Source organism: Aptenodytes patagonicus, chromosome 13 (assembly GCF_965638725.1).
Source record: "Aptenodytes patagonicus chromosome 13, bAptPat1.pri.cur, whole genome shotgun sequence".
In the NCBI taxonomy this organism is placed as follows: domain Eukaryota; kingdom Metazoa; phylum Chordata; class Aves; order Sphenisciformes; family Spheniscidae; genus Aptenodytes; species Aptenodytes patagonicus.
Genome location: NC_134961.1, coordinates 8,734,547 through 8,747,077, shown reverse-complemented (window position 1 = coordinate 8,747,077; position 12,531 = coordinate 8,734,547). Strand labels below are relative to the sequence as shown.

Below are 12,531 nucleotides of genomic sequence, written 5' to 3'. Positions count from 1 at the left end.
CTTAGCAGAGATGGGCCAACACCTCAGCTGTTAACTTTAGAGTATGATGTTCTAGTTTAAAATGCTGACAAAGGTGGACTTTAGAACTTGGGCGTGAGTACTTCACCTCTCCCATGTAAAATATATAGTATTGTTTATAAAATGTATAGTAACTTGGATGCAATTACATTTCTCATTCTGACCACTGATCTGAAACTAGAATTTGTAAAAGGCACTGTTCCTGAAAGTAACCGTAGGGCCCTGTCATTTTTAACGTGTGATTATAGAAACTTATATCTTATTGCACAGTTCAAATAAATCTGTTTTGAAGTTCTTGTGAGTAATTGTTAACTGAAGCATTGTAATACTCAGGTATGTTTGGAAGAAGGACAGTGTTGTAATAAATCCATCCAGCAGTTCCAGGATCACAGTAGAGAAAGATGGAACCCTCCTCATCAGCCAGACATGGTCAGGTGACATCGGAGACTACACCTGTGAGGTCATTTCTTTTGGAGGAAATGACTCCAGAACTGCTCGACTAGAAGTGATGTGAGTATTCCATCTTAAATATACACTATGCTTGGTTTCAGATACCCTTGGGCATTTTTCTAGCATTTCATTCTAGGAGATCTGGGAAGTCTGTAAGTTCGATTTTTGTTGTGGGTTTTTTTAGGGGAAATTAAGCCTGGCTCATTCTTAATTAAATTGCCTTGAAATGTGTCCTCCCTTTTGCATGCTGCCATGCTGCTTGGACTTCTAAGTAACTGGAGTCTTGGAAGTTACTTCTGAGTAACTGCATCTCTCTGAATTACCATGTGTACGTGTCCATCTGGTTGGGTGGTTGAACTCAAGGGATAACGATTAAGAGGTTGTAGTCTGCCTGAAGCCAGTAACAAGTGGACTGTCACAGGGGAATCTAATTGGACGTGTCCTGTTCAGCATTGTTATCAGTGATCTGAAGGAGGTGTTGGAGTGCACGCTCATCAAGTTTGTAGGTGGCACAAAATGGGTGGGGGACAACTGAGATAAACTCAAGGGGAGAACCACCATTCAGAGGGACCTAGATAGGCTGAGAAATGGGCCAACAGGAACCTTGTGAAATTCAGCAAGGACAAATGCAATGTCCGCATCTGGGGAGGAAAAACCTTTTGCAGTAATGAGGTTTGGGCACTGACTGGCCATTAGCAGTTCTGCTGGAAGGAACCTGGGGATCTTGGTTGACAGCAGCTGAACATGAGACAGCTGTGTGCCCTGGCAACAAAAAAGGCTAACAGCATCCTGGGCTGTGTTAACACGAGCATAATAGTTTGACGGACACGATCACCCTCTTTGATTTGACACTTATTAGTCTACATCTGGAATACTGTCTCCAGTTTTCAAGACCAGACTGGGTAAACTGGTCTGATCTCATGGCTGACCCTGCTTTGAGCAGGAGGTTGGACCAGAGACCTCCTGAGGTCCCTTCCAACCTGAATCCTTTTGTCATCCCATGCTGTAGGGCTTTTCCATAAAGCCCAGGTGGTGTGTTGTGATGCCAAGGTTATAAGAAAATATTTTCCTACTTTTAGTATTTTTTTCTCTGTTAAACATATATCAGAACAGCTGGTCCCTGGACAGGCATTGCTTACTCTTGCATTCTCTTTATACATAGTTTTTCAGGGGAAAAATATTTTTATGTATGCCTTTCTTTATTCCTAAGGATCTTTAAAAATAAAAACAAGAAAATGTTTAAAGTGCAGTTCAGTTCTGAAAAAGGATTATAAAAATGTCATTACAAGGTTCCATATTTTCTATTTCTGTCATTCCACTGGGGTGAGGTGCACTTCCATTTTATTTTTATCACTAAAAGCAACAACTGTGGTTTTGGTACATGTGTGGAGCAGATCAAATATATAAGAAGGTAATGTTTTATGTAGACTTTATTTGAGTAGTGCCGCATGCTTTAATTTAACTAAAATTGCATCTGTTTCTGCTGGTCATGCCTGATCTCTCCGAGAAGATGGCAACTTCTGCTGTTGGCAGTGTAATGAGTTCACCTCCGAGATTTGCTATGCGGAGGGCTGTTTGATACAGCATTATTCTGATACTGCCAAGGCTAGATCAGATGCCCATTTTCAGAGAGCGGTCATACATTCTTTCTCTAATTAAGCACTCCTCAGCTCTCCTCCCAGAGTGCATTTTACTGCTGGTTTGAATCCAAGAGCAGAAGACAATTCAAAATACATTGCTACTATATAACCATACTTGCTTTTCTCTGAGGCAGTTTTTGAATGGAGGGCAGAAAATCATGGAGTAAAGACTGAAAAGAATGTTAAAATCTGGACTCTGAAGCAAAGCTATAAATACGTGCTAAACACTCAGCAGTCTGAGCATTTCTTAATCCTAAATAGCAAAAGATGCCCTACGCAACCCAGTACAGCGCAGCAGGTGTATTTATTTGCAGTTCCCTGTTGGCCAGTGAGGAACAATTTTATACTCCATAAAACTCAGGCTAGAAGTTAGCTGGGAGAGGCACATCTCGTGTGCATTGCTGAGGCTGCCTTTCTTGCACCCCAGTTTGTTCCAGTTGTGTTGCCTGGGACTGGCTCTTACTCCTGTATCTCTGCTTCCTCCAATGTTCTGTTGCTGATCGCCTACCACCTGTTTTTCCTGGAGGAATTAAAGAAAAATAACAGACCCACTCTTTTAGAGGACTTCGGTAACTGATAAGTCACTCAATCATACCTTGAATTGTGACATTTTATTTCAAAGTAGTGCTGCAGGTAGTGCAATAATGCCAAAAAACATCGCATTCCTTTGCAGCTTTCATCATTATCATTTGGCTCAGCAGCACAAATCTGTAAGAAATAGAGATACATGATACAACAGAAGTGAAATGAAGAAGAAAATATGTGGAAAGGAAATGTCTGAAGTAAAGCTTAAATTAAATTCTAGCTCGTATACAAATGACAGATCTATAACATTCCCTATTCTCCCAGATAATTCTCTTGTGCAGAACATTAACAAACAGGGCATGTACATTCCCATCGATGAGCACTTACACTTCAGTGCCTTGAGTACCACTAATGTCAGACAAATGTTCAAAGGAGACCTCTCAACCAATTACAGACTGGAGCAGTCTACCGACGGATAATATCCTAGCCTACCTAGCTTTATTTGACAACTCCAGTTGTCTCACCGCCGTTTTTCCCGCAGGAACCAGCATGTCCCTCCTCTACCTCTAGGCATATCGAGGGAAATTTCCAAAGGCACAAATAAGTTTGTTACTGATTTCTATTCAAACTGATTCAATTCAAAACCATTGACCTTCAGGGTGACCTTCAGTTGTTTAATCTCTGAGTGGTCTGGTTTTCTAACCTGTGAAAAGAAGGAAAGAAAACTCTCTTTTCCTTTGCCTTCCCTTGTTGGAAGACAGGCTTGTTTCTTGCTAGAAGAACATATGCTGATAGCACAGCATGGTATACATTGGTGGTGCAAGCAGGACGGATCATTTTTCTTAGCATGTCTATGAAGAAATAAGATATTTGAAAAGGAAAGCCAGAAAACTAATGAAGAACTTGCTAAAGTGCAGCCAAAGGTTACTTTGCTCATCAATTTTGCACTGATGGTACTTGGGCACAGAAACTAATTGCTAGTCAAGAGACTCTATTCATTCATTTGTCTTCCCTCTAAATGTGTTTATTCTTCATGTACATCACTTGATTTGATTTGCACGAGGTAAAACGTTTGCGAGTGATGTTTGTCTTCTGCAAGAGAGAGATTTTAATTTTTTACTTACTATTTTTTTTCTCCTAGCAGAGCTACTCGACTGCAAATACAGAAACATTTGCAGGTCTTTTGATGATGAGCTTGTGCTTCTCTTGCATTCCTCCAAGTCATAGGATTTGATCCTGAAAATAATTGTATGTTATGAAACATCCCAGCTTCATTTAGCTTAATTTTATAGTCCTGTAAACACCATACTGAAATTCGTATAGAGGAAAAACCACTTGTTCCTAAAGCTGCATGAGCTGAGTTATCACAATGTATCACTCACCTGATGGGAAACTGTGCTGATTCAAGCTCAAAGTATCCTGAGGGTTCTCAGTGTATATAAAATATGCAGAATTACCACTATCTATGCCTGATGATACCTGCTGCTCAATATCAGCCTGTCTGCAGTCCATACTAAAGAATCTCTTTGTTGTATGAATGTGACTGAAAAGTATGGTAATGCTGCATTGTTGGAAAATCAAAGCCCTGTACAAGCCTCTGTTATGTCACAACATATACTAAAGTCTTTTAGGCTCTTTCTCTATGCAAAAATGTGGGGAGGACAATGTAATACAAAAATAGACAATTTATGCCTGGCAGCAAGTTCATCTTCTTTCAGTTCTCTTTCACCAGAGAAAGAACTATTATTGTTCTGCCTTCTTCAAAAGCAGGAGAGGGGAGCTAACCACTTATAATAAAACCCAGTGGGTTGCCAAGAATGCACAGTATTGCCTTTGTCAATCATTTATACATGAATTTTGATACCCATTTTACTAGAGTATTTGTAATTGCTGCTACTTCCAATTTCTTCCTAATATATCCCATAGAAGAATAGCTTGATTACTAAAACTAAAATCAGTAAGACCAAGGCAGAGTAACTAATCAAAATGATGTCTCATTACAAACCTACCTTCATATGGATCCCGTATCCCTCGCTTCCTACAGCCCATCTCTTCCTTTCTGCAGGGAGTGAAAACAGGAAGGATGTCAAACTTGAAAATGTGTTATTCCTTCCTGACTAGAAAGAAAGCTTTTATTTATTTTTCCAAGCTCGCTATTGAGATGTCATCCAAGAAGTAAGGTTCATTGCTGAGTTTAAAAGCACTTGATACTCAAAAGAGAAATATCACCTGGAAATACACTCGGAAATACAATTGTGTCTGTTCATCATTGAAGGTATATCAGAAATGTAGGTGTTTTTAGCAAAAAGAAAGCATAAAATTCAAAAGTCTTTCCCAAGTCATCTGTAGATCTGAGCTTGTGGTGACCACCAAAATGAAATGGAAATAAATCTGCACGCTCTGGGACTTGGCAAGCCTTTAATTTCAAAATATCCACCTCGTTATAGGCCCGCGAGAGACAAAAAGCCTCAAAACTAATGGATGCCTTGCAAGAATCCTTCCTGTGTTTAGAAATTGGAGAGGATTCTTTTGCAAGAGAAACTGGAAAGTCCCAAGCAACAGATGACATGTTTCTTCATTTAAAGCATTATAAACTTTTATGAGCAAAGCCATCAGGGCTGAGTGCTTTGTTAGGCTTCCTGCCTCAACTTCTTACCATGTTACCGGGTCTAGCAGATGAACCACCTGCTCCTGAGTAAAACTTGTATGGTGGACCTGATTTAGGAAATCATTTATGAAATTGGAGCGGGGCTTTTTATAAACTGACAAGAAAACTTGTTTAATCTCCCTTGCCTTTTTAGTAATCCCTTCTTCAGTCACAGTCTCTCTAATTACCTGTTGTTGGATCATTTTTCTCAGAAATCTCTTCAAACCATGTCTGGTTTGTTTCCCTCAACAAATAGTCTGCTTTTAGCTAATTTTATAAAACACTCTGTGTTTGCTGAGTGAATTTTTCAGCTGCCCTCTGGCAGTGATGAGCTGACGCAAAACATTAGGGTTTCTGTTTTGAACATGTATCATCTGCAACTAGCTAATATTTCTCTCCTGGTTTGTCACAACGACTTCATGTTCTTTTCTTGCAAATCTGCTGTTTTAATTGCTTTGTCGGAGTCCCCTCAGGTCACCATGGTGGTCATGCCATTAACCCTGGGCTTGTCTATCAATTACAGATTTAAAAGTGTCCATATACGTATTTTGCTATCATACAAAGTAAGTTATGGAAAACTTGCCTCCATGCAACTCTTCAGCATTAAAGGAGTGAGGTCTTAAGATATCCTATATTGAAAAAACCTTCATATACTTCCTGTTTGGGGATTCAGTGAGTAAAAAAAGAAAAAAAAAAAAAAAAAAAAAAAGATAATGCTGGAATTAAACTTCCAGTGTCTGATCAAGGGTTGTTCTGCGTCCTGGGTGTTACTTGTACTAAACCTCATTCACTTTCTTGGTGTATCAGAAGTTGAGCAGTTCTAGTCTGAGGTCCTTCTCATCCTGAAGAAGGATTGAAACTACCATTCCCTGCAATGATTTCTTGGATGTTAACAGCAAGGAAAAGTAATTTTCTTAAAGGTGAAAAAGAAGCAATGATCTCTTTTGGGAACGTGGATATTCATGATGGTGGTAGAGGTCTCATTTATCATCCCTTCCACACAGTATATGGTAGCAAATGAGAAGGGGACAAAGCGTAAGTGCTTGCTAAATTAAGAATTACTATTTATTAATCTCTGCTTTTGTATACTACAAAGAGAGAAGTACACTTCTGTGCTGAAATGTCTTTGTAGTTTTAAATATTTATTTCTGTCCAGGTGTGTTTCTTAGGCACTTGTTATGTCTGCCTTGAGGGATTTAAATCTGTAAGCACCATCTGTTGCTGTTTGGTGTGGACACATGGCTAAAGAATATGATATTAGTGAGATAGGTGTACTGTATGGCTGCTGCAGCTCATGCTACTCAATCTCTGTCTGAACAGAAAGTGCCCGTTTCCTTCATGCTGCTGACTGATTACCATTTTGTGTCAATCTAAGAGAATAATCAACTAAACCCAAATCCTAAACAAACCCCCACACGCATGTTTAAACTCAGTTTGTGCTTTAAAAAACATGAAAAAGGGAATGTCCCCTCTCCTCCAAAGTCTTCTGAGACTTGTACTCTAAGAGAGACTGAGCTGTAAAGTCTTTCTTAGTCACGTAGCCTCTGCCCTCAAACGAGTTGTTAATCCAACCCTTCTAAATGTATGGGGAGACAAGCTTAGCTAGTAAATGCACACCCAGGAAATATCCTTAATATATTCCAGGAGTGTTTGTTTAGTTCCTAGAAAAGGAGTTACATGGGGAGAAGTCTGCTGTGAGCTCCCCCTCAGCCATCCCTCCCACATTGCTCCCTGTGTGAGCATCGTCTTCTGGAAGAAGCTGAAGCCACAGCCCATCTCTGAGCTCTTCCCCACAGGGCCTGGTGATAAATGAAGTGGGGACTGGGACTTCTGTGAGCCATGTCACAACAAGACATTTCACTCTTTCCTTCAGTAATTTCCTCTGCCAGCTTAATCACAAAAACACTTTTCCAACCAGCTTGCTTAGGACATAATGATAAATTGTAGTGGAGGTTTAATGCTTATTATAATTTAATGTTTCATTCAAAATTAAGCAGCACACTCCTGTAGTCCCTGGGTAAACAGCCATAACTTAAACCCCCACCCCGCACTTTTCAAATCACAGACTTATTCTGCCATTTTGTCTTGCAGGCCGGCTGCCCTCCTACTTTGTTTCCAGGTCCCCCCTCTTCCCTAACCTTGTTCATCGCAAATTTTGCAGTGCTCTGTTCAAAATCTGCTTCTGTTGGGCCCATACACACTCCTTCCTGTGCCTGATGTTTCTTCTAGCCTAAAACTGACTGTGTCTTAGCTGTCCGTGCATCAGAAGTCTGGAGCTTGGTTGGTGCGTGCCCAGACCTGAGTGAGAGCACAGTCAGCCTAAACTCCTCGTAATCAAGGCATCTTGAGCGAGTGATCTAATGAAGTTAAGATCTGAATCACACCCTGAGGTGTCATTCCGTGTTTACTACAGAGAGAGCCTGGGGTGACCATGCTGCTAATTTGGTTAGGCGTTTAAAGTCCAATGAGATGAGACGTGACTTTGAGTCTCAGGTTTAGCCTTAGGAAGCATCAACCCTTCTAGCTTACAGAGAGGTGGGCAGGTGAGTGTCTTCCGCTTGTGTTGTCTCATTATCTGTGTGTTTTTCTTGCCACTCCTTGGTTCTTCCAGCAACCTTTTTTTTTTTTTTTTGGCGTTAACTCCACAGCATGTAGCCATCATAAACACATAAACAAAAGCATACATGGTTTTAACAGAAAAATAAAAGAACTATTGTCTGGCTCTCCGTATGCTCCTCAATCTTCTGGTAGAAACCCAAATCCAGGACATATTTATTGTTCTGGCTTAAAGCCAGAGTCTGTATTTACTTTTGTGAGTGGCTAAGGAGTCATGGTTTTTAAATAAGTGTAAGCCTTCAGTAGCATGATACATTACAACCAGAAATTACTACATTTTTAAATTAAGCATGTGAAGTACCCTTGTGGCTTTCTGCTCTGGTCAGAGCAGATTAGCAGTTGTGCATGCTGAGGAAGGGTTACCCTCCGCCTTCCTGGGGAGGAGCAGTAGATTGAATGGGTGAAAACTGGTCCTCCTTGCTTTTCCTTCAGTATCTGAGGTCCTTGTTCTCCTTAGGAACCAGGATGATAAGGAGCAGAAATCAGGCTCAAATATAATGGCAGAAGGGCTCTTATCACTTAATACAGATCAGCATTTAAGGGATGCAGCAGAATTTAGCTTCTCACTGCACTGTGCAGCCTCCGACTTTCAGCCAATGAGTACAAATGAAATGTTTTTCCACAAATCGCATGTATGTGGAGAAATTACACATTTTAATTGAGCTGCTGTTTTATTTTTGTTTTTTAATGATTCATTTTGTATTTCCATGGGGTTTCTGCAGGCATTTTCACTACATTTTCTAGTTGGGTGCTTCAAAAAAAATCCTTATTTATAGGAAGGAAAGATTCTACCCATGATAGGATAAGCCTGAATCCACGAGTAATTCAAGCTGTTCTGTAGCCTAAGAATACATATGGTAATTTTGATTAGTAGCTCTATATGAATAGTGTCAATGTCTTCTGCTTCCTTGAGTATGAAAAATTCCATGTTAAATCATATCTCCCATGTGTTTTACTGTTTATATGTATTACTGCTGTCACTTTGCTAGGACATCATCATAAGAAGGGGAAAAAAGTGAGAGAGGGAATTTATTGACCAACTTGTGTCAATCAAAACCAGTATGAAAATTGGCTTTTTTCCACATTTAACAACATTTCCATTAGCTGTTCTAAGCATCAGCCTTGGGACTTTTGGCATAACTTTTTTTTTTTTCCCCAAATAGGATAAAATTGTGAAGAATTCAGAGATGTCTTTCATTTATTTAATTGTACAATAGCTGCTGGTAGTTTTATATCTATCATCATACAAGTCTGATGTCGTGTGTTTTTTAACTGCCTGTAAGACTGTAGCTGACTGAAATGTAGATTGATTTTTCTGTGCTGTTTTTTCTCCCTTTCTCTTTTCCTTAACAGTGAGCTGCCTCATTCCCCTCAGAATCTTCTGGCCACTCTAAATTCCTCATACAGCCGCAGCGTGATGCTCTCCTGGGTGCGTCCCTTTGATGGAAACAGCCCTGTTCTCTACTACATGGTCGAGCTCTCTGAGAACAGTGAGTAAAGTCAAATATGTTTCAACCTCATGTTCTTCTTAATTATTCAGCCTTCTCTGAGACTCACCTTTCACCAGAGCTACTAACCAAATGTTACTGTTGTTTGCTAAATGAGAGAGAGTGTGCACGAAGAGGAAGCGCTGGGTTTTACGCTCAACTATTCGCACGCTGAAAGAGTTAACAAAAAGAGGCCTGAGATGGTGGAATTGTCATACAGGAAAGCCTTAGGTCCACCTCCAGCATTGCCAGCTAGACTTGAGGCACAACAGCTCATTCGTCAGTGCTTCTATTCGACATCTGTAAAATAGCAGTAGTCACATTTCATTTCTGCCCATTGTTGCCTTTTGCTCTGGGTTCGTAGATATCCTGATGCATTTAGAGCCCCAATTTTACCTGCAAAATGCAGGCAGTACGACAATATAAGGAACCAATGGCCTGTCAGAGGAACAGACTTGGATGTCAATAGGAGCTACTATCTTATCTTTATATGGGTTCATATATTTTCTCTGCTTTCCCCAGGTTATCATTTTACACCCTTCTTTTAGGTAGGTGATTGAGGATGCTTAACTGTAAGATATCCAAATATCCAGCTTCCTGGGTTACAAACCTGGTCACTGTGAATTGCCACTTCTCACGGTTTTGTCATGCTGCATGTCTGGTCCTTTGTGGCTCTCAGTTTGCGAGGTTATTCAGGGACAGTGCTAATGCCTCTTTAGGAGTTGATGGAAAGATGAGGTTATATGGAAATCGGTCACCTTGGCGATACTTTCTAATCTCTGTCACCCTAGAAGCTGGAAATTCAAGCCTAACAATTGATTCTTGATGAAAAAATTAAGAGCATCACTTTTTCTGACATGTGGAAATTAGCCACTGCATAACTGAATGTGAAACAGTCCTGATTTCTGATTATCTAGAGAGTAGCATTTTGTTTTGCCACACAGGGCTTGAGATGAAACTTGAGCTTCAGATCACATACAACCCTTTTGCTTTGCAGCCTGGAGTGCATAACTTTTCAGATGTGGAGGTCCCAGAACTGATGATCTTGACATCTGTTAAGCAAAGTGCAGTTTTCTAATCCTAGCAGAAATCCCAAGTCATGCCCAGGACTGCTGTCCTTAAAACAGTTCTTTTCGAGCAAAGACCTCCTGATTTTTTTGTAACAAATGACTCGGAAAACTCAGTGTTCTGCACTCACGCCCCCTCTCTACCTTTTATTCACCACCACCTTTTTTATTGTCACTCTTCCCTCCTTCCCCTCCTATCGACTACAGGCCAGTAACTGCCTTTTTGCTTTTTCTTACCCGTTCTTTCACCCAAGGACGTTATCCTTGTGTTTCATGTTTCCCAGTGGCTTTAATGAAGGCAAGCTAATAAACTCCTGGTCTGGGAACATGATGCAAAGATACTAGAGCTGTATTTACAAAGAGGCAGCACAGAGCTGGCAGAACCGATGCACTTGGGTCCTGCACTGGGCTGCATTGACTGGGAAGAGTCACTAAAAGAGGAGGCAGCTCACTCGGTGCCCGAAGTTTGAAAGGTCTCCAAGTGCCTTTCTAGCAAGGATGCTTTGCAATTGTTCTAGTATGGGAATGGGATAAATGTGCCATCATTTTGAAAATGCTGTAATTAATTTACTGAAATTTGTAGAAGGCTCAGCAAAAATCAACAATAGTTCTCCAGAAATCATGCAGACAGTCCCTCAGAACTCCACAGGATCCTGTGAAGCCTCGCTCACTCCATGATAGATCCAATAATTTTGGCTGATGGCATTGCAATCTACCACTGAGTCTCATTATCACAAATCATAGGTATATGTACTTCAGCAAGCTTGCAGCTGCAAAAACCAAACACAGACCAGGACTGTTATGAATTGAGCATCTTAACTCCCAGAAATATTCTGGATCTTGCTGTCCTTTCAGTTTTCATCTTTATTTACTTTGCTTTTATGTATAGTCTCTAAATGGTTACTCAGAGAAGTAGGACAGGGAGGAATCTAAACCCTTGAATATTCTACTGTTGCTGTTCTCTCTCATTTCATATATTATTGCTCAGCTTTACAGATGCCAACAGAATAGTGGAACAATGTCAACAGTGGCTTTGGTTTGGAAAGCTGTCTTGTTTTGTTTTTTATTTTCTTGAAGTGTTTGTTTTTTAGAGTTATTTTGATCTCAGTAGTGTGTGCTTAATATTTAGTTTCTACAGACCTCGTACTCCTTTGGAAAACACCACCTTTCCTTTGTTCCCCCTCATCCCAAGTGGTATTTGTGAATGAAGCTGACACTTGATCTTGTGTAGGTATAGTTTTGTCTGATACGACTGTGCAGAATCTCTCTTTGCTTTTCAAAGAAAACTTCAGGTTTTCTGTCGGTCCCGTTCGTGCTGCAGAAAGAGCAACTGTCAAGGAGTCAGCGTATGCCCTCCGTGAGCTCATGCACTTGTGTCTGTATCTCTTTCAGCAGCAGTGCAATATGCTTAACATCCTAATCCCCGTTTGCTTTCATACATGTAAGGGCTAGGGAGGGACATCAGAACTGTGATTTATTTTCCAGTTAGTAAAGCTGCACAGGAGACTTTGTTCTTAGTTCTGTGGAGTTTTAATACATGGGTTTTGCTTTGCAGTTACAGGTACCAAAACACAGCCTAGTTCTGTTAATTTTTTTTAGCTGTTTTGCTTTGAATAATTTTCTAATAGCGTTAGGATCCATTGTACATTTTGAAGCCTGTACCATAAATGAATACACAATAACAATATCTGTTTCAGAGAAATAGCTGAAATGGGCTCAAAATAATGAGTGTAAATTTCAGGGGACTAATTACTAGCTGCATTAGAGAGAGGCGTGTCACTCCACCTGGCATGGATTAGAACTCCTTTTCATTAATATCAATTCAGAAAAGAGATATAAAAACCTTATTTAATTAGAGGAAAAAACAGTGGCAGATCACACACATAAATTGCTGGAAATATGAACAACTCTAGTCACTGAGTCACCTAATTTTTAAAATGAATGTATTTGGCACAATGCAATAATTCTCAAATTACAAGTATTCACAGTAGACCGTGTCTGTGGGTGACTTGAGACATATGGCCTTAAACATTTGGGGGCAAATTTATAACCTAATTTGAAAAACATAGTTCCAGGGAAAC

General features: G+C 40.1%; 1 protein-coding gene across 4 annotated transcripts in view; it reads left to right on the top strand.

The window, feature by feature from the left end:
* Positions 1-12,531, top strand: part of SDK1 (sidekick cell adhesion molecule 1) — a 431,815-nt gene that overhangs the window by 285,103 nt on the left and 134,181 nt on the right. For all 4 annotated transcript variants that reach the window (XM_076350553.1, XM_076350555.1, XM_076350556.1 and 1 more), the window contains 2 exons: positions 352-528; positions 9,250-9,386. In XM_076350553.1, coding sequence (XP_076206668.1) covers positions 352-528; positions 9,250-9,386 — 314 coding nt within the window. The remainder of the gene's footprint in view (positions 1-351; positions 529-9,249; positions 9,387-12,531) is intronic.